Source organism: Pygoscelis adeliae, unplaced genomic scaffold (genome assembly GCF_000699105.1).
Source record: "Pygoscelis adeliae isolate BGI_AS28 unplaced genomic scaffold, ASM69910v1 Scaffold317, whole genome shotgun sequence".
Taxonomy (NCBI): Eukaryota; Metazoa; Chordata; class Aves; order Sphenisciformes; family Spheniscidae; genus Pygoscelis; species Pygoscelis adeliae.
Window position 1 is genome coordinate 2,262,725 of NW_008825155.1, and position 23,216 is coordinate 2,285,940.

General features: G+C 40.7%; 1 protein-coding gene across 1 annotated transcript in view; it reads right to left on the reverse strand.

Moving 5' to 3' along the window:
- Positions 1 to 23,216, reverse strand: part of SORCS1 (sortilin-related VPS10 domain containing receptor 1) — a 214,085-nt gene that overhangs the window by 170,540 nt on the left and 20,329 nt on the right. Inside the window, exon 3 of the mRNA XM_009328455.1 lies at positions 2,594 to 2,693. Within this exon, the coding sequence (XP_009326730.1) occupies positions 2,594 to 2,693 (100 nt within the window). The remainder of the gene's footprint in view (positions 1 to 2,593; positions 2,694 to 23,216) is intronic.

Below are 23,216 nucleotides of genomic sequence, written 5' to 3' on the forward strand. Positions count from 1 at the left end.
AAGTTTTGGAAATTCAATCTTAGACCATTACATAGGTCCTTTCATCCCAGGTGTTGCAGGTTTCCTCTGGCACTGTCCCATACTGATTATAGGCCAACTTTAGTGCAGTCTACTGCCAGAACAGGCAGTTCCACCCTTCTACCTGAAAGCTTTTTCCTTTCATCTATTTGTTTTTTGAGCTGGAAAGGGATTAGTTTTCAGGCAGATTAGTCCTCGATCCAGCTCACCAGATGGCTACACAAACAAGGGTGGCAGTGCAAGGAAGAGAGTGGGAAGGTGCAGCCAGAGGTGGTGAAGGATTTTCAGAGCCAGCTTGCACTTAAGTTGGCTTAACATGCTTGCAAAAACCTTAGTTTCTTCTTAGGTTTCTCTGCACCACAATAGCTAAAGGGATCATCCAGATTTTGCCCAGCTAAAACCCTTCTTAGTTCTAGAGAACAGTATTATTACTGTCCAACAAACATCAGGCATAATGATATATATACCCTCCACACTACAGTTTCTGTGCCAGCAGACCAGCCTTTCAAACCTCAAACCTGAAGGACATTTGAGTGATCTGATAATTTCATTCTTTAGCTTCTAGTGAAAAGCTTCATATCTTCATTAGGGGTCAGCTGCAATGAGATGACATCTCTCCACTAATTTGGGACCATTTAATCCCAATTTAATCTGACTTTCATCACGAGACTTGAACCCATACTTTTTCTTGTTTGTTTTGATTACGATCATTTATCTCTCCACTCCTACACCTTTTTCCAGTCTTGTATAATCATAGCAATGTAGGTAGGTATGAGGAATCGATCAGGTGGCATGACAAAGGTAAGTGGTAACCAATTTCTTTTTTTCTGAGGGTCTTCCAGCAAAAGCTGAATTAATCAGAACACGTAAGGACTGGAATTCCACAGCTACAATCCATTAATCAGAATACCATTAAGAGAGCACTTGATAGCTGTCTTGTTAGGACCACATGAGGCAGCTGCCTGTAGCAAGGAAGTAGAATGCATGATCCCAAAAGTCCACTCTAGTTTTATGTTCCAGTGTTCACAAACACTGTTTTACCAGGGGAAGGAAGAAAGTCCTTGAACATCAGTTAAAGGTTCCTTGGTTATGAACAAAACATTTGTCACAGGCTCAGGTGGGCGAGTAGAAGGTAGGATCAAGTATACCCTGTCACGTGTCTACACCTCAGCTGATGGTATGGACTTTCACTTACAGTCAATGGGAGAAAAGTAGGTGACATTAGGACAAGATCTGTATCATCTTAGGATCAATTTCTTAATAGGTCAAATGACTCATGCCTAGAAGTGCCTGTTTCTTTTGAACAAAGAGTTAAACATGAACTATAAGAGAACAAAACTAAGCATTGTCCTCTCTGGTTAGGACAGCTCCCTCTTCCTTTCACAGTCTGTCTTAAAGTATACATAAACGTTTCACTATAATGAAAACAGCATCATAGAGACCTCAGCTGCCCAAATATACACAGCCTCCTTTAGAGGTGAGTCTTCACTAGCATTTTCTGCTGATGCATTTCAGTTTTGCCTGTAATAACTTGAACTATCCACTAGGACAGAAAGCAAGGAGAGAAAACTACTCTAGCCAGGTTCATATTCCCTCTGGTAAAGAGCTGGAGCAGGGTCTTCCACCCACTGCGTGTGCACTGTAGCCTCACAGCTAGTAAGTCAAGAGAACAATGGTGTCACCACTGCCATTTATTTAATCACATTTTGATTTTATTTTCATTCATTTTTTTCTGGACCAACATATGAGGAAACCTGAAATGAAATTGCTAGTAATTTCAGGATTATTTAAACTACTTTTTAGTTTCCACACCAAAACACCAGTAGTAATGATTGCCTATCACCAAATATGAGAATTAAACCCTTTTTTAAACAGCATGTGAAGGAGAGTCTTTAAACACAGTATTGTTCACTAGCAGACCCGTATGTTAGCATATGTGAGAATACAAGTCTTCATCATCGTGAACTGTGCTTTGTCACTTCCTGTTGCATACCTCCAAATTACAAAAATTTTGTCAAAAACGTATCTCAAAGAAGGCATCAGATTCCTTTTATGAATATGTCAGCATTATAAATTCTTAGTAAATTGTTAGTCAGTAGGGTGCTTGCATGATTAAAACCTTCTGGGCTTCGGAAGGCATTTTGTGTGCAGGAATTTGTCAAATCCTGTTCAGTTCACTATCGGGAGCACTTAAACGACAAATAATGTTACATAAAATCTGGCCACTGTAGATGCGTTTCTGCTGTTTTAATGAGTCTCTCTCACTTTCAGACAACAAAATCATCACCATCCAGAAGGTAAGCAAACAATTAAATGCATGATACCTACTATGCCTATCCATTTAATGGCCATCTTTTGGTAAAGTATATTCCCTAAAAGTACACTGGTAGGTAGTATAGGTAGTACAAGCTGGCTTATATTTTGGTAAAGCTACATATTTTTTCAAGGGGAGGGAGACAGAAAGGGAGAGTTTCCAGCCGTTTAAATAGTAACAGACATTGAGGAAATTGGGAGAGATCACCAGGACAGAAATTGCATCATAAAGTCAAAATGAGCCAACCACATGATCACATACCTTACGTTTGTTCGTTGGACAAACATACAAGTAGCTCAAAATAGTCTTCAGACCAACTTTATCATTCAGTTTCTCATATGTTGTCCCATAATCTGTTGACCTACAATTCAGAGAGATTTCATAAGTACAAACACTTAATCACAAAACCACAAGGCACTTGGTGGCTTTTCAATATAAGTCATGCTTTACATAGCGGAATGGCTCTCTAGAGCTTTTTGAATGATTCATGTAGTACATAATGATACTTAATTATATACACACAGCATCATGTGAGTGCTTATAATTTGCATTTAAATTAGATTAGGAAAAATTAAACCAGCATCTTCCCAAAGCATTTTAAAATAAACATGTACAATAAAAAATGCTAAATTCTGCATATAGAAGATGATAATGATTGTCAGAAATGCCAAATAGCAGACAGCAAGAGACTAAAGTTATCAATTCATTGTATACTACAAGCTTAGACTGATTTTGTTAATATAAGAGTCTTTTCTCAGCATACTCCAAAGTAGCTGCTCCAGCTGATTGTTCAGTGAAACTGGAGTTCAGTTTTCTGCAAAAAACATTGATGTCCTTTTGAAAGCCTAACTACATGAGCATTACACCTACAATTTATATGGGTTTTTCCACATGGACTAGCAGAGAATATGGACACATAGGCTTTCTTCTTGCTTTAAGAGCCACCATTCAGTAGAGAAAATAATATATTTCTGATATGAGGGTTGCCCACAGAGACACTGACTACATGTCTTGGGGAAGAACAAAACAAGTGAACAAGCAAGACTGTGCAGAGTTCCTGTAACATCTACTCTTAACATGTGACTGGAACTAAGATCAATGACCAGCAGAGGTTTTGTTCATTATGCAGCTCATGCTTGCCTGAATTATGTCCTAATATGCAGGGGATTTAGATAATCAGCCCAAACCAGTACAGCTGGTATCCACAAATTGCAGAAAAGTGACACGTATCTGGGTAACAGAGACATTTAAAAGTACAACATACTCCTGCAGATAATAAATCGGCATCTTGCCTTTAAAATGTACAAATGGGTCCATATAGAACTTCACTTGCAAGCAGTAACACGAATTTTCCTTTCTGCTAATCACTCCAAAACCAGTCATTCTAAAGTAAACCCTAGGCATCTCTTATTTCCAGGTTCTCTCCTATCTGGGAAACAATGACTAAATTCACAAAGGTATTTAAGACACTTAATGTCTACTTTTTTTTTTTTCTTCTTTGCTTCTGGGATTTCAGATTTTGCAATCAGTACATGAATAAAACAACAAGGCAGCAGCTTGGGGTTTTACCCATTAAGATGAATTGCACTAAAATGTGGATTTGCGTTAAAGTTGAGTCTTTCTATTCAGGAACTTTATCGAAGTGTTTGCATGTATCTGTCCTGGTCATATAACAATTGACCTATGGTTTACAACCATAGCTTTTTCCTTTCCCTCCTTTCCCCTGTCCTGGTTTCGGCAGGGATAGAGTTAATTTCCTTCTTAGTAGCTGGTACAGTGCTGTGTTTTGGATTTAGGAGGAGAACAATGTTGATAACGCACGGATGTTTTAGTTGTTGCTAAGTAGTGCTTACACTAGTCAAGGACTTTTCAGTTTCCCATGCTCTACCGACTGAGAAGGCTGGGGGTGCACAAGAAGCTGGGAGGGGGCACAGCCAAACTGGCCAAAGGGACATTCCATACCATGTGACTTCATGCTCAGTACATAAACTGGGGGAAGCTGGCCGGGGGGGCCGCTGCTTGGGGACTGGCTGGGCATCGGTCGGCGGGTGGTGAGCAATTGCACTGTGCATTACTTGCTTTGTGTAGTAGTAGTATTATTATTATATTATTATTATTGCTATTATTATTTTATTTCAATTATTAAACTGTTTTTATCTCAACCCATGAGTTTTTCTCACTTGTGCTCTTCCAATTCTCTCCCCCATCCCACTGAGGGGGGGCGGGGGGCAGGGAGGAGTGAGCAAGTGGCTGTGTGGTACTCAGTTGCCGACTGAGGTTAAACCACAACACCCCCCAGTAAACATATGCACCCCTGTGCGCATATATGACCTTTGTTGGTTAGAACATTAACATCAAATTCTCATCTACTGATTGATCTTTCCCTTTATAAGGTCATCTCTCTCAGGAGCACATATAAACTAACTGAGCTATTTTCTCAGTGGACTGAGGAGGAGAATACCGTTACAGTTATTTCTGTTACTGAATATTTCAGAGATGTTCCAGCATTCAGCTGAAGGGAGCCACAGCAGGATGCTGAACACAGCCCTGCCAAGGACTGCTGGTTCACTTTGGTTACCTCGTCTACCTCACCACCCAGCTTTCTTAGACATTAGTATTTCTGTTGCAGTCTGCCTAACAACCAAAACCTATCCTTTGTGAAGTTTGGGCTGATAAAGACATTTAGTCCTTACAATCTTTACATCTGACCTGCTGAATTAGGAAAAAAATATATTAATGAAGTAATGCAGCTCTTCTTTATACCAGTGACAACGATTTCAAAATGGGACCCTTCAAAAGGGGATATGAATGAAGAAAATCTGACACATAAAACCCGCTTTGAAGTTGTTAAAGAAAAGCAGCCAGTACTCCTGCCACAGCACAGGCAAACAGATGTCGAAGGCCTATTGCAAATGGTAATCTTAGTCAGAATTGCCAGCCATTTCTTACTTCAAATCTCTAGGCAATTATTTTGCATTCATAGCTTTATTTACAGGTAACGTTATATCCAGATGGAAGCGTGTGCTTCTGTCAACATATATAAAAGCAACTGAAAGATTGGAAAGCTTAGAAAAACATTCATTTTTTGCAGATGAACAAATACACAAGCAATCAAAGGAGCTACTATTAGATCTTACTCACATTATCATGTTCTAAACTAGAGATAGCCAGTCCTTCTACCTGCCCAGTTACAAGTTGTTGTTTCTCTTACACCACTTTACAATTACCCATAATTTTAACAGGGAGGTAGATGTTACACAACAGCAGATAGGCACCTAGAAGTGCTTTAACACAAAGAAACGGTGATAGATACACATACACAGAGCAGTGGAACAAAAGAATTGTATCAAACGAAACACTGCGTACAGATGAAGCCTCTGTTGGGATCTAACCCAGGGGTATCATCAACCTGCATTTATCTTACTCCTATTATATATATATGTATAAAAGCAGGCATTGATTAGCAGCCTGGATAATGAGCTCTTCATTTGTCTTATTAAATGGGTGTATAAAACAGCATGAGACTCCTAACCCATGAAAACGTATCAGCCATTTGGTGATCCAGGAAGCCAGCCTAACCTGGAAGTGTTGCAAAAGACAGATGCACCTCAGCAGGGTGTAGGCAGTAACGACAGTGTAGGATCAACAAATTCAATCCCAGTTATCTGAAGGGGAACAGATATGTATCAACCAATGTCTCCCACACTTCATGTGGTAGGCTGCTTCTCTGAAGCTCTGCAGAGAGAACTCAGTTTTACTGCATCTGTATAACATGAGCAGAGCAAGCAAATGCCTGGATAAATCATCTGAAAGGACTAAACCCAGGACCTGTACAGCTGAAAACACGAAAATGAAACTCTGAACCATCTGCTGAAAAGCCACAGCTACTGAAATAACTATATGTAAATGAGTGAACAGTAAGCCCTATTTTATTAGCTCTTGTGTAGACATGCATGTTGTAATGGTTTCTCAACTTGTTTGGAGGGAGGGGCGTTGTTTATACGTTTCATCAAATTAATTTAAATCCCTGTGTAAATTGTTTCATTTTGGCTTGATTTGGCTTGGTACAGTTACAGGCTAGGTCAAAATAAGTGCAGATGAGTTTGAAATAGGAAAGTCTGCAGAGAGATTTCATATATGTGTAAGTCTAGCTAAATATGGAAAAAAACCATAGATATGTGTTAGGACATTGTGGATGTTACTGAAATGCAGGTGATACTTAGTAAAAGAATAATATTCAGAGACAGAGTATTTTGACTCAATTCTGAACTTCACACCTGTCCCACCATTTTAGTTGTAATTGCTTCCACTAAATCCATCCGAAATTTTACCAGCAGCTGTTTAGAATCAGACTCCCTATTTTTTCAGTAAAGCAGAATGATTTCTACAAACACCCAAGAAGATAAACATTTTAATTATTACTAGTTTATTTGACAGTATAAAAAATACCAAAACTGTAGGACTGAAGCTCTGACTCCCCTGAGTAATAAATTAAAACAAAACTAGAAACATGTAGAATAATTTATATTTTGCAAACTATTTGCAAGAAAGTTGACATTTAAATAACTTCATTATTATTCATTGACAGGGCTTTTCCCTCTCCTCCCGTCAGGGTAAATGACATTTCTATTACAGTATTATAATAAACTCCTGCACATTTTAAATAAAGTCACTGAATTCCATTAGTCCACCTACTGTCATGAATATATCTCAATCCATTCCTACCAATATTTCACAATTATAATAGGCATTCTGAATCAACCAGTAACACGAACCCTATGGAAATTTTCTTCTTTCTCAAGAAGTGCGGACTGAAATTCAGAGGACTGTCAGTTTGAATATATAGATTAAATAAATTCCCTAGCAAGTTGTTGTTTACTCTCCTTTGTTAAAAATTTAAGGTTGTCTGTACTTATTTTACATAAGCTGCTGAAGACTTGAAGAATCAACCAGTTGATTGTTTGGTCAAGGTTTCTTTTGCAACAAGATCTTTCTGGAACACTCCACGAGAAAAAAGAAAAACATTACATGCAGACTTTAAGCTGTGTAACATCATGTCTCCTGCCTATTAGAGTGCAGCTTTCTTCCCATAAAAGATGTATGTTAACAGATGAAGTTTCTTATAACACACATCATTAAGAAGTAATCACTTTAATTGGTACTATTTACTATTTTTTTTTTCTTTTTCTGCCAGTTAACGCCTGGTTTTCACATATTAACGTGACTGTTTCCCCCACCTCCACCATGAGAAGATTGATTATGTATCATGTCCTCACCCTCCTTCCTCCAGTTTAATTTGCTGCTCTAACTGCTGTCCGAGTGGCAGCCAGCCCTGGGAGGCAGGACCAGAAGCATCTGTAATGTAGTTAGGAAGCAGCAGAGCAGGGCAGCCTGTCATGACCAGGAGCAGTGCGAAAGATGGGCTCTAGCCTGTTTCTCCTCCTGCACATGAATACACCCCTGGAGAAGTCAGGTATTTTAAGAAAGAAACAGCAATGACTATTAGATCATCCGTTCCAATCTCCTGCATAACTACATTTGCCACCTGGTTTGCCTCCAAAGAGACTGGCCAGTTGAGCATGAGATTTGCCAGTTGCTATCGTATTAATCTCTACATGAGCAGATTTTTGGATAGAAGGCTTTCAGATCCGGAATGCAGAACTGTGGAGTCACGGGCTGCACTTACAAAAGGCTTTCACTAAACAAGTTTTTGAATAAAGGAATAATTAAGACATTAAAAATGATCTTTCACATCTGAATGTTAAAAATACTGGAGCTGGTAATTCTGGAGCGTATTTGTATTCCTTTGTGCAACGTTTTAAGCCTGTTCGTAAACTCTGCCATAGAGTTTTTGACTTTTGCATTCTTTCTTTCTGAGGATCTTTCTAGGCTGAGGTGCTATTCCCTCATCACTCAAACTGAAACTCTTTCCTTTATGGTTTTATAGCCAAGTACTAAAGTTTCCCATTGATTTTTGCCATGCCACCGTGTTTCACAAAAGCTAGTAATGTCAAAGTCATCTTCAACAGCTAACTATTTAAGTTCACATGTTCTTCCTATTAAACCTTACACAAGCCATTGATAGATGTCACTTTTGGTCTGATGCCTGTTTTTTTAACTCCTTCATGTGTAACCCTAGTATCCTTTTTCCAGAAAGTAATAAAGTCTGATCTCAGCTTCTCTTTCAGGGACTAACTGGGTTTTTTTGTCCCATTCTTTATTTTCATAGAAAGTTACTCTTGCTTTACAAATTACCTTGCTTCACCTGGACGCTTATCACCACTGGCTGTCTTTCTAACTCGTTGTGTAAATAATTCCCCAGGGCCTTGTCCATTTCTAATGGGAACCGTTTAGCTCAGAGACTGACACATTTTGAGGGGAGTTTTACATCTCCATGTTGAAGAGCAATTGCAAGATGTAAACACAGTGAATCCTGTGTCCTTGGACACAGCTTCCATGCAGCAAAGAGGCAGACCTTGCCCTCATTTGTACAAGTTTCTCTCCTAAGGTCACACTCTGAATGGCTATTGGTGTGTGTCTCCAGCACACAGGTTATCACATCAGAAAGTCTGGGGAAGTTTTCCCATAGACTTTTTAAGGCAGGACACAGGATTTTTATTTAAAATTCCTGTATCCCACTGAGCAGCCCAGGCCTTTCAACACTGAACAGATTGGTGTCCCTGACACACTGCCTCTGCTAAAGGCCTTTCTGCAGCTTAGGACCAGCCATCCTGTGTCTTTATGCCTTCCCTGGCCTTCTCTTACTCACTGAATCTTGGCTGATTTTTAGCTATATCTCATTTGATTTAATCAGGGATTAAGCTAAAATAAAGCTAGTTCAGAGAGGCTTTTTTTGCCTTCATAAAAGTTTGGTTCAAGAGGACAGTGTTAAGTGGTCTGACAGCAGTGACAAGCCAAAGAGTTGGTTAGCATTTCTTTAAATGTCTGTAATGGCACTGCACGTCACAGCATTAAAACACTTCATATTTACCCTGGCAGGTTGAAATTAACTCTTAAAGACATCTCCAGGGTACAGAAAAAGAAGATATTTCAAAACTCAAGGGACCCACATGTCTCACTCCCTAAGTGAACACATTTCTGATGATTTTTTTCTCATGAGGCCCTCAGCAGGCTGGCAAGTATTACTGTTCCCACTTTCTAGGTGGGGGAAACGGAGGGAAAGGCTAGATAACTAATCCTACATTTGAAGGAAGCTGTGACAGAGCTAAATGCAAGTGCCCTCAAGCTCTACCTACTTCCCACTCCATCCTGACAGCATAAGATTTCTGGGGTTTTGTGTGTGTAAATAAGGATTGGAAAGAGCCTTAATATCAATGTTGAAAGGAAGAAATACAAAATTAAATACAGTTTAAATGTGCATTTTAAAACAGATTTAAGCCTACATTTTGAAAATGTTTTGCTTCCAGTTTTAGTTGTGACTGTAGATTTTACTAGAAATGAAGTTATGAATTTTAATACGAGTTTACTGAAATGTGTATTTTTTTCCTTATGGAAAGAATTTTCTCATCAAATAATAAAGTTTCCCACCTACAGAAGCCATCAAAAAGACTTGGAGAATGAGAGGAGGTAAAAAATTATAAAGAAACAATAGAAAACTACGAAATTGACATTTCTCTGCATAATCAGTTAAATTAATTCAATTTTCTTCTTTTTAATCAACTTTTATTTCGAGTAATCTAAATGAACAGAAATATACACATTCAAATTTCTTGCAATTTTTGGCTTAATATAGTTCAGCTGATTATTGCTATAAATAATTTAAAGATGTGACAAGCAGGAGAAGCAGCTCATATTTTACCATCCAATCCAGAGTTTACATAATACATTGGATAGTTATTCAAAATCTTACCCAAATCAGAAAGAAAGGAAATAGGGGGATGGGAGGGCCAGGAGACGTTATCTGTAGGTGACCCAGATGAGTTGTTTATTTCCTCTTAAAATAATGGTTGAAGAAAGATAAATTTGGCTAACTTCCCTTCACTGCTATTTCAGTTGAGAGTTAGTAACTCAGGTTAGCAACCTAAGCAGAGAATACCTATCCTTCTGTCTCTATCATGTCCAAAGTAAGGTCCTGACCATCCATCCCTTTGCATATATTTAGTAAAGGGCCTGCCAGAATCTGTAGCCGCATGGCTACACCTCCATCTGCTGATGCAAGCTGTAGGTTGCCGTTTCATAGCCATCCACACTCTTACTGTTATCAGGGGCTGCGCTGAGCACACACATGGGTTTCGGTACAACCCAACCATTATGGCTTCAGCAAGCCACACCTTTCACCATACAACACATCTTCCATACTTTTCATAAGCCAAGGAGAAGGAAAAACCTTTGCAATTTGGAAAGTTTTAGGAAAACAAGTAGTAGTTCAATATATCTGAGGCTTTGAATCCCTCTGTCAAGGTTAACTAGAATTTAGTCAATAGCTTGAGAAGTCATGGGATGATGATGGTGGGAATCTTCCAACAGGACAGAAGACAGGTTGAATGTGAATGCTGACCAGGCTGGCAAGACTGAAAGTTGACAGAAACTAAGAAGTCTCTCCAATTGCCCAAGCAGAGCGCGAGGCCTTGTAAGTCCTGTAAGTGCTTTTTTTATCACCTGAAAGCTTGGAAGAATTGTTCTGAATGGGCTTAGGCACTCTTGTCCTGAAATCAGAATGATCCACCTGGATTGATCTACACTGTCCTTGCTATGATGCAAACCTTGTCCCTCTGTGAACTGCTAAGACTAGTTCACATCTATTCTGCTAAAGCGTAGTATTCTTTGCAGAGATCAATGACACCTGTATTGTCTATGGTGAACAATCCTTAGAAAAAACTAGTCTGTGTTGCTCACCCAGCTTCTTCTTGGACACACCTAGTAAATTCACTGGAAATGAAAACCTTGGGAAGAGATAGTCTGTAGCGTAAATCATCAAAAGTAAAGTAAAGAATCAAAAGCAAAATGAGATAAAGTCAAAACACCAGTGTGGATACATCTAACTGCTTCGGCTCTGGTGACACGTGTATCCTGTTGCATAGTACCTCTTCAGATCCTCCCATCTTACCAAACTAGCCATGGGACAGCATAACTCAGATCAAACTTTCACGTTTAACAATCCAGAGGCATCTTGTGCTTGCAAGCTGGCATTAAAGGGCTTTTTTTATACCAGTTTCTGATGCCACTGCCTTTTTCAGCAGAAGTAACATTCCACTGTATTGTGGAGATGGGCTTTTTTACCTTCAGGCTTCACAGAAATTGCTGCATAAAGGTTGGATACCCAAAGAGAAGAGCAAGATCGAATACTTGAGCAGAAAAAAAGATCAAATTTGGATTAAATGGGAATGATGCACTTCCCCCCCGCCTTTAACTGCTTCTCTAATTTTAGATGTCTATCCTGTCTTGTTTGACCAATAATCCCCCTCTTTTACTGCATAGTACAATGGTTTCTCCTGCCAGCAGGCTAAGAACAGAAGATTCTGGCAGTTGATAAAATCCATGTTCAGATTCCCCCCTCCTCTGCCTGCTGATCAGAGGTCAGATCCTGATCACACTCTCATGTAAATCCAAAGTATTTACTATGGAGATGCACCACCGTAAACATGGAACTGGACAGCATCGATGATCAACTTCGCCCTGGCTTGTAAGCAGCTGCTTCCAGGAAACCAGAAGGATATTTGCTGTCAGAATGCAAGACATGAAGTTTTTTCTTTCACGTGTACAATTCCCAACTTTTTGCGCAAAAAAATAATGCACCAAGATTTGACTGGACTCTGCCCATAGTGTTTTCTAGGCACTGTTTTGGAGGAATGGACTGTAAATCCAGGGTTTTGCTGTGGACAACCCCATTTTGCGGGCCACAACTATATTCTGGAACTCCTCCCAAACACTGCTGTGCTAAATGACCACTTGCATGGTCATTTGGAATGTCTAGGGCAGAGGACTGCATTCATGGCAAAATAACTGTGGACTTATCACCTATTTTGCCTGGCTAACAGACCCCCAGCTGATGCCCCTGAGGGCAAGGTAAGGTGGCAGTAGAAGGAACTGGGGCTTTCACCTCCACCTTGAGCAGCAGAGAAGAGGCCTCTCCAGAGCTCTCCCCCTCAAATCTCCCTTCCAGCTTCTTACCGTGCTGTGACGCGAAAGACTCATCTCCAGTCCCTCACTGACAGAAGCAGCAAAAGTCAAGAAGAGTGTAGGGAGGCTAGCAATCATAACCACTTTAACTATTCTAATCCAATGCTAGGTGAAAGCCTGCAGCGAGAAACAAAGGGACAGCCATCCAAGCAAGGCCTCCACTTGACCCTCTCAGTGAAAGACTCAAGAGGATGGCACTAGTGGTGCTCTGGCTGAAACACTAGTGCAATCTCTCCTGTTCTTTCTATGAGCCATTTTGTGCCACAGTGCCTGGATGCATGTGGGAAGGATCAGTAACTCTGATTAGCAGGACCACTATTCTTTGGAAGCTAATTAATATATACCAAAAGCTGATATGTTATTTACACTTGTGCATCTGACTATATGTACACTCCAAGTATCTTCTCCTTCCCTAAGTCCATAGTACTGTTTTTCAATGTTTTTTCCATTTGCCATCACAGCATTATTTTCAATGAAGGAGCAGACCCTGAAGAAAGGAATGAAAGTTTACTGGCAACAGGCTTGTTCCTTGCTACCTTAGGGAAATTACTGGGGACCAGTGGACTACAAGTGGAAGAGCACCAGTCTGTAAGATCTCCTTGTCCACCTGACTTGTTTGTCAAAACAAACAAGCAGGCTAGAATGCAAATTTCCACCCTTCCTTCATCAGAGTATTCTCCACCGCTGCAACTCAGAATGAAGCCACTCCCACAGGCCCAGCCTGACTCAAGGCTTATGGTCATCAACAAAAAAAATCTCGGCTTAGCTGTGATGGATATTAAAGTTGTTCTGCCTTACATTTAAATTAAAAGATGCCTTTTAAATTAGAAAAATTGAGAATGAGTAACGATTCTCCTTGCTGTATGTTTACATGGGGCATACTGACATCACCGCACCCTTAATGCCAAATTCTTGCTTATAAAGTGGTTCTTTGAGTGTTGCATCTTCCCATTTCCACCTCAGTCTGGTGTAAATCACAGAAATAGCTAGGACTGTAGCCAGTAATCATCACACTATTAACTTTCTAATTGATGGTAATGGCCAGAATAAATTTCAGGCACCCCAAGGGGTGGTTAATGGATTTTGTAGCTTGAGGCCAGAGCAACGGGAAGCTTTTCCATTAATCAGTGAGATGAGACAGCCATACATGTCCTACACTCCCCATCCCATCATAACACTGAGGTCATTGCAGCTTTGTTGAAAAGGTGGGTGTTGCCAGGCAAAAAAAACCCTCACAGCAGGCTGAGCTCAGTTACAAGGTTTGATACACTAGCTCAGCAGAGCTATGTTAGCATCCATAGTCACGTTATACCTCCAGAAAATTGCTTTAGCCCATCTCCAATTAAGAGTAAGAAGGAGTTTTATTGTGTCATAAAAATGTTGCAGGTTTTCGCTGGCTTTTAGTACATACCCTGCAGAAGAGGCTTTCTAGCTAGCACCATCCAAACATTTGCAACACAATATGCAATCTTCGTTCTATCCTGCCAGTGCAAATCAACAGCTAGAAAGCTTAAAAGATCCAGACAGCCCAAGACATTATTTTCAAAATCATTGTCCAAGCCCCTTAGTTGTTATAATGGAGTAACTCCCAAGGACCATCAGCATTTTAAAACCAGCTAAAAACGTGCCTCATGCATTAATTTATATTAAAGTTAGTTGGAAGATGGGATTCCCATCCCTTAGGCAATGCTAACAATTTTTTTTTTTGCCCTGTTTTAAACTATCACAATTCCCAAAATCTGGACAGAATAAGAATACAGGGGGAAAAGAGATTAAGTAAAAAAAAAAATTCAGAATGTTTCATCCCACTAATACCAGCGTTATCATTATCCATCCAATTGAATATTTTATAATGCAGTCTGGCTGTCACCCCACAGGAAAAAAGCTGAAATGAAACAAGGAGAAAATCAAAATGGAACACACTTTCAGTTTCAAATCATTCCGACATTTTCTGTCAAGATTTCATTTTTAAAATATTGCAAGAGATTTATCTGACTAATGCTGCATTTCCCAGCAGAACATTGTTCCACTGAAAAGGTTTCAATTAGTTCTCTGAGTCCTAGTAGTGAACAGGCTAAGCTGTTAGCTAGACTGTTACCCTACCGCATCACCTAAGAAAGAATTTGTTGTTGCTGGATTTAAAAGCTGTGCTAGTGGATTACTTGGATTACTGTACCCAAGAATCACTAATCAATGCTTTAAAGCAGGCAAATACAATGAGTGTTACTTTTTTTCTTTTTAAAACCATTTGAATAATGCAGCTGTACCATTTGTGTCAGTTTTAAATAATATACATCACCCAGAGCCACGCAGTTTTATTTTTTCCTCTTGGTTGGCAGAAGCATATTTATCACTATGTATTTCAAGGATCAGTGGGGTTATAAAGCTTGCTATTTATAGCTACTCTTGGGGTATCAAGCAAGTGACAGTAATTTGTTCCTTTGACATCTAACCTTAGGTCAACTCCAGTAGCAGAGGATGGATTTTTACAGGAAATGAAATGAAACAGCAGAAGATTAATACAATTTCCTAGGCCTGAGGAGAATACATGCTCCCAATCACTCTGCAGAAAAAATTGTCAGGAGCATGTGCTATGTATTAAGAATAGAGCAATATGTGGTCAAGGTGAGGTGTTCAAACAGTCTATTAGCAAACTGATACACTGGCATTTGTGCATAGAGGAATTGCAGGCTGATAGTCTAGAAATGACTCAGCTCTTCTGGTTCTTTGATTTTGAAAGTCATCTTTAAGTCAGTGCCAGCTACAGATAAAATGGAATCTTGCTTTTATGTTACTGGTAAATGATAAAAGAAAGTTAAAGCTAAGCTAAGCTGTAAATTCCATATCAGAAATACTTTGCACAAGATCAAGTTACCATTTTGCCCTGCATTGCAGAAACATCTTGTATTAATTATATTGTCTGTTTGTGAGAAAATAAAGACTGCAGATTGACACATCTTGAAAAGATTCCTTGATACTAAAATCCTTACTGATGGGCCATATTTGTCCATTACTCACAACTTATATTCAAGTGCCTTTAAAAAAAAATATGGAATTTGACCAGAAGATTCTCCCCCCAGGCCATCTGGTTTTGATTTATTTGGAATTAAAATTATAAGAAAGGTCTTTCCAAAGCTGTAGGTGCATAAAGACATTAGTTAAACAATCCAGTCATTAAAATAATGCTACCAACAGGAACTCAGCCAAGTACCTGAGAAGTCCTTCTACCTTCTTATAACAGACCTATCATCCTCAGCCACCGCCAATTCCCCTAAAGGTGTATTTTCCAACGTACTCAGAAAGTCAGCAAATTGCAGCTTTGCTGACCCCAAAATCTCACACGTGACCACAAGAGCCATGTAAAAACCCCCACAACCCACCTCCAACACAGTCCATCACTTCCAGGCGTACTACTGTTCTATGCTTACACAGTCATGCAACTGCTAGTGCAATGGATTCAATGAGACTGCAATATGTGTTCCCTACTGGACAGTGGGCAGGTGGTGGTATGTATTATATGTGTCCACTCATATTCCTATCATAGGAAGTGGAGGTAGCATTAGTAGAAAAGAAAATAATCCATCACATGTTGGACAGACAAGATCTTAGTGTTCACTTCCAGGCTGTGGGCAATGCAGCCTGCTTAGCTCCTAACCCAAAGAAGAGCTTATCTGGCTATATTTATGGAGTATTATTTAGTGCCACATGGAAGGACTCTATGTCCCAAAACAGCTGGAGAAAGCCACGCTAATTTCACCTGTGTGGAAGCCAAGTCTGGTAGAACAAGTGTTATTAATTACAAAAGGTTTAAACTTGCACTTTGAATGACAAAGGTCACACAGCTACATAAAGATAACACTCTCAAAAAGAACCTTCGTAAGTCCCTGGACAGTTATCTGGGAGAAGCTTGCCAAGTCGTGTCCTTCTGCTTCATGGAAAGTCACTGATAAATGCCCATAAGTGGAAGGTGTTCAATTTAGTTTTGATTTATTAGGACCCAATTAGAACAGACACTTTAAGTAACAGTTGTCACAATAGCTGAACACTGGAACTGTCATGCTGGATGGTGGGGGAGGGAAGGAGGCAAGAACAGGTGCAAGATTTTAAATGCGCAGTTCAACTGGGGAGCAGACATTCCTGTATCACAGGTATGCCCAAAAACCCACTTTCAGCACTATCTACACGCATACATGCCTCCACCACCTATCAAACAAGCTACCAGAAATCTGATCATTTGTTGCTTAAAGGTCCAGTAGCAGGTGAAATAAGACCAGACAACTGTGACCAATTCTTCTAGGTCTCCACAGATCAAACCCCTGCCAAAAATGCACTGAATCCCACTTCTTCAGTCGATTAGAACTGGAGCACTGTAAATACACAAAAAAAGTTGTCAGTGATTTTTCGCTACTTCAGAATAAAGTTCCCCACTCAGCCCATCTAATCTTTGGGTGAAAAAGGCACCTTAACCTTCACATCATGTGTGGTTTTTTCTATCTCCATCTTCTTCCCCCTGTTTTAAAATTTATGGTTACCATTTAGGCTGATTTCAATTTCCATTAATAATATGTACAACTGATGTACATTTAAGTGAATTTAATCATGTTGTAGTGACAGGTTTAGCTTAAAGCAGGGCTTCACTTAGAACTATCAAGTAAATTTCTCTTGAAAAGGTCAGTTTAACATTTAACAGGAGGGCCCATTCCAGACAAATTAGAATTTGCTCCACTTGTTTTGTGTGCAAACACTTTTCAAGCCAGCTTCAATGGAGGCATGTCAATCAAAAGAGAAAAGTGTGAGATGCCCAAGGGAGAAGGTTCACTGATGCCTCTCTACACAGCCAGCCCAAAGGCTGCTCAGACACATGGGCAGAACAGTCCTGTCCCACTGTTCAAGGACTGGGACTCGACTGGAGCCGGACCACACCATAGAAAGGAGGGAAGGCAGAGCTGGGAGAGTTTAGGCAAGCCCCTGACAAGCTAGACTTCTCATTTCTAATTGCTGCAGCAACAGGAATGCAGTGGGAACAACCCTGTGTGCTGTGGAGAAGGGTTATTGTGCGTGTGTCCCATGAGGATTTATTATGGCTCCTATGCCTGTCAGAGGCAGTTCAGCGTTCCAGGACAGTGGCACGGTAAGCAGAGAGGTGATATCTGTAATGCTGTCTCAGTGGCACCCTCAGCAGTAGCCCAATTCCCCTATAGCTGGAGTTGGTCTTGTCTTCCTAGCCTCCAGCCTAGGAAGACAAGTGCCCTGCAGCAGTCACCCAGACAGCTCTTCCACAAAATATTTTCTTTATTAAAAGCTTCACAGTAGCATTACCATAAGTCCCGAGTGGACCACGTGTGCTCTAGGTGGGACAGAAAACCAGTACCCTTTTTTTTGTTTCTTTTTTGCCAGAACACTTCTCCAGAGTTCTAGTCAAACCACTATGTGGAGACAGGAAAATTTTCTACCCTTGCTGGAGCCAGCATCAGCAGCACAATCTTTCAAGTTTTACATAGTCTTTGTCAGACTGAACCACCTCATACAGTCACAGGTTCCCAGGTTTATACCACTGCAACATATAATGTAGGATCAAGTCAGGTAAGTTTCCCAGTTCCGATCATACATTACCACTGAGAGTTCAAATTGACAGTAGCATAGGCAATTAACACACCTCCTCTGCCTTGAATTTGCTTTCTGATATATTTATTGTATGATGTCCAATTCCTGTAACAGAAAAGAGGGGGAACAAGCAATCCCTGCCTTCCTTCTTTGAGACTTTCATGATTTTACAGGTCTCTGACATATCCTCATTAGTTGTCACTTTCCAGACTAAAGATTCCTGGTCAGCTCAACCATTCCTTCCACACAAATCACTCCATACCTTGGCCCATCCTTACTGCTTTTCTCTGAACCTTCCCTACTTCTAACATACCCTTTTTGAAACAAGAGTGACCAAAACCGGACACAAAACAGTATTCCTGTTACTATTGTGTGGTTGTTGAATCAAGACCTCAGTTCCTGAGTTTGACTACTTAAAAGAGCTTCAAGATGAACCTACTGTCATGCAAAAAGTGGTGCATAGCCACTTAACTGATGTGAATCAGTTCACATCTGAGCTTTGAAGTTGCTCAGTAGACTCAGAAGATGCCTACTCCCATGGATAGAATCATAGAATCATAGAATAGTTTGGGTTGGAAGGGACCTCTAAAGGTCATCTAATCCAACCCCCCTCCCGTGGGCAGGGACATCTTCAACTAGATCCGGTTGCTCAGAGCCCCGGCCAACCTGACCTTGAATGTTTCCACAGATGGGGCATCCACCACCTCTCTGGGCAACCTGTGCCAGTGGTTCACCACCCTCAGCGTAAAAAATTTCTTCCTTCCATCTAGTCTAAATCTACCCTCTTTTAGTTTAAAACTATTACCCCTTGTCCTGTTGCAACAGGCCCTGCTAAAAAGTTTGCCGCCATCTTTCTTGTAAGCCCCCTTTAAGTATTGAAATGCTGCAATACAGTCTCCCTGAAGATTTCTCCTCCCCAGGCTGAATAACCCCAACTCTCTCAGCCTTTCTTCATAGGAGAGGTGCTCCATCCCTCTGATCATTTTTGTGGCCCTCCTCTGGAACTGCTCCAACGGGTCCATGTCTTTCTTATGCTGAGGGCTCCAGAGCTGGACGTAGTACTGCAGGTGGGGTCTCACCAGAGCAGCGTAGAGGGGCAGAATCACCTCCCTCAACCTGCTGTCCATGCTTCTTTTGATGTAGCCAAGGATACGGTTGGCCTTCTGGGCTGTGAGTGCACATCATTGAAGCCCACCCAGGAAAGACCCTACAGTCACCGGATATCAGCTGAAGAGCAGCTAAAATCGATGGAGGAGCTACTATTTTGTGATCTGTCCATACCTCATGCAAAGCTATGTTTGAACCTGCACTAAGGGGTAATATGAGATTGAATTTTCACCCCCATTCTTAGAAATGGGGATAAGGCAACTTTTTTTGTGTGTGTGTCCAAAGACTCAAGGACTAGATTAGATCTGGGCCAGTCCTGCAATAAGAAGGAGATGAATAGGGCCACTGGGGTGGAGGTGGGACACAGAGCCCTTGGAGCATCCATGTAGAGACAGGTTTGCTACTTCTGCAAGATGCTGTTGCAACTGCTGGGATCCACCTCTTCTACTGTCATGAGCAGCAACTGCTGCATCTCACACAGTGGTTTGTGGCAGCTGGCTTGGCTTTCCCAAATCTCTGTATATAGATGGAGATGAGTTGCTAGTTGGCTCCTGCCAACAGCAGACCCTGCTGGTGGAGAGCTGCTTTGCTTTACCTAGACGTGACAAGGGCATGGACAACTCATGGAGATAGAAAGTTCTCCTCAAGCACCTTGAGATCACAGCATGAAGGCAGATAGATAGGCAGGGGACAGCTCAGATGCTCTGAAAAACAGCATGAAGAATTCAGCAGAATCTTCTTGTGCTAAAAGTCCCTGTGTTCACATTTCCTCAGAGGCAGCAAGACTTACTCTCCTGGGAGGCAGAAAAATATTCTGTGGGAGCCCAAAGCAAGTTCAACCCAAAAAGGGGAGAAAAGCAACCCCTTTGCTATACCCTCTCTGTACCCTGCAGCTGGTGACAGCTGGCATCATCACAAATAAAAAGCAAGAAATAAGCTCTAGCATCTGAATCTTTGAACCAGTACCTCTACAGAACACATAGTGACATGAGATCTCGTAGCATCTCCACATTGCTGATGAGCCTTTCGTTGTCAACAGTCACTGAGATTAAGACCTCCTGTTACTGTCCCACCCATACAAGAATGTAATGTGTCCTAGTAGACTTTTTCATTGAAAATAAAGTTTTTCCTAAGGATGTTTTACATCAGGTGACAGTTTCTGGATAGAATCAAAACATCCTCTGGGGATATAACCAACCTTCCTAGCCAGCTGGCGGGCTAAATGACATCATCCGTTTAGTTACAAGTTTCACAGTCTTTTTCATTATCATGTTTTACTACAGTTTCAGAAATGCAAAATTCCTCATAAAACAGAAATTCTATTTTTCCAGCCAGCTAAGTAGGTTCAGCATGGTGTAAATTTCCCCTGTCAACTCCCAAGCTCTCCAGGAGTCCTGGAGAGGCCTCAAAGAGTATCTTTGACATCTGTACTGTCACTGCCTGAACAATCTTCATTATTTCACAGGCTTATGCTTCTGCCTAGAAGGGGTGGTTGGGAAAAAACACAAAACAAAACAAAACCTCACACACATTGAAAGTTCAGGGATAAAACTGAAATTCAATTCAGTCATCTGCAGGGTCACTTGGAAATGCTTCAGACATGTTTTCACTTTAGAAAATGCAACCTGCCAAAGCAAAACTTTTCAGAAAAGCTCCTGAACAGAATTTCCTGGCAGAACATCAGAAGGAGCAGATTAGTTAGTTCTGGGAAGATATCCACCTGAGATGTGAAAGCGTCCTTCCACCTAACCCTGGAGAGAACAGCATACAGCAGGATAGTCAGCTAAAGTACTGAATTTCATGTTAAGATCTAAGCATTAAAACAACAGTTGGGGCTGTTATTGCAGCAACCACCAATATACTGAAATTAGTTTCAATCAAATCTTTTTACAGCAAGGCAAACACTGAGATAGTCATTCTCAAATGATACCAAACTTCAATTTAGGAGCCTCCTCCGCCTGAAGAGAGCTCTCTGAGCCACTATACTTATTATTGTGGGGTGATGCTCTCCTTCAGCCCTTCAAACTCTGCTCAGGTGTAGCACGGAAAGAGATGTTTAATAATGCAACTACACTCATGATTATGGAGGAGAGTAATAGATTCACCAGCAATTTGACTAATCAAGCTGACAAAGTGATTGGGTTCAAAAAGGGAAGGACTCTCCCAGCAGCAGTTCATTAAAATAAAAATGAAACTCTGCACATTTCCAGTGTAACAAAAAGGATTTACTAGTCCATAAAAGGGAAGGAAAGGGAATAGCCTGGATAATCTCAACTATCAGCAATATATAGATAATAAAAATCAGGTATAGGGTGCAGCTAAGACTGGACTGGCTCTTCTAGCTTCACTGCAGAGGATCAGCAAACAAAATCTGCAAAGAAGACGTTCTGCAAGGAACCTTGTACCTATAGAACCATTTATGTCAGATGATTGTAGACAGTAGCTGAAGGTGACAGGGTTTCTTGCAGCAATGGAGCCAACCGTGGCTCTGAGGGAGGGCCATGACAAATCTCAGAAAGTGAGCTAGGTTTTGTATGAGAAATGTGTGGATGCAAGAAAAAAATAAAGCTACTTTGAAAATGGAAAGCTGACTCATCCACACACAGCACAGCAGTGGTCCCACGAAGTTAACACTGCATGAGGTTGCTGAGAGTCAAGAAACTCAGGCTGGGTGGTAGTGTGAGAATATATTAAAATAAGTGTATTTTTGTAGGAAGATTTTATTTATGAGAGTAGAACAGAACTGTTGGAGACAATGAAATAAAACTCCTGTGTTTTGGGGTTTTTTTAATTTCATGTTAAGACTTAATGGGGAAAATCCTACGGTTATTAATGGTTAAAAAACTACAAGTTTTATTAGATTCCTGAGCTGCTAACAATTTTTAAACAGGACATTTCAAAACGGTGTATAGGAGATGTGGCAGATGTGGGGCCATTCTGTAATAGTTTGTTCTGGCTTGGTTTGTGGGGTGTTTGCTGTAAGAACAGACTAGTGGCATTTTAAGAGAGAAGCTGCTGGTGAAGAGAACGGAGGAAATAAGCAAGGAGAAAAGATGGCTCAGGAAAAGTTACCTCTTAAATGGCACTTAAGGATCATTAAGGGACATTGACAGGATCAGGTAGAGGAAGGGATTTGACCCGAGGGTGAAGGAGCAATTGTGTCTGCAGGAGAGGAACTGTGTTACAATCCAAACTAGTTCAAACCACGCTGAAAATCCCTCAGGAAGGCATTTAAGTGGGACAAACATTCCCAAACCCTGTTAACAACAGCCACCAAAGAAGGGACTACTGTCCCAAGACTAGCTTTATGGCTTGATCACTGATGTGGGAGAGTAGAAGAGGGAATCTAAGGGTGAGAGAGAAATTGCATGCTCCAAAATTTCTCATTGCAACACCAGATACAAAAACCCTTGCTACAAAAAATTGCCCTGAACTACTTTACCATTGGATATGCCAGACATGCTTTCATCACCTTGAGATTTACAATATTCTTTCTAAACATTTCTTCTTACCGTTTAAACAAAAAAACTTCAGTTTGAGGAAGCTTACCTTTGTATACGCCAGTGGTTTACAGACACCAAAAGAAAAGAGCATATGTTACCAAATTTCTTCAGCCACATTGATAAGCATGGAAGAATACAAACTGTATTTAGGCCAAGACTCAGGAAGATAATTGAATTCTGCAGGACAGATGTAGCCATCAATGCTGGGAGCTCTTAGTGGCCAGGAAGTGGAAATGTGGTTAGTCTTGGGACCATGAAACTCTTACATTCCCACCTTTACATTCCAGACATTTACAATCATTTGGGAAATTCCTGTGGATTAGGTCCCAGTTCTGCTTTGATGAGTTTCTTTTCAGAGGGAAGGAGATGTTTAACTCACGTCACCATTCCCAAATGTGATGTTGGCTCAACTATCCAAAAGAAATGGACAGCCGGGGCAAAACACCTGGTGTTATATCTCTGCATTTGAGCCTGACGGAGCTCAAATGTATCTTCTGAGGGCTGTGGCAAGGTGAGCAGGAAAAGGAATC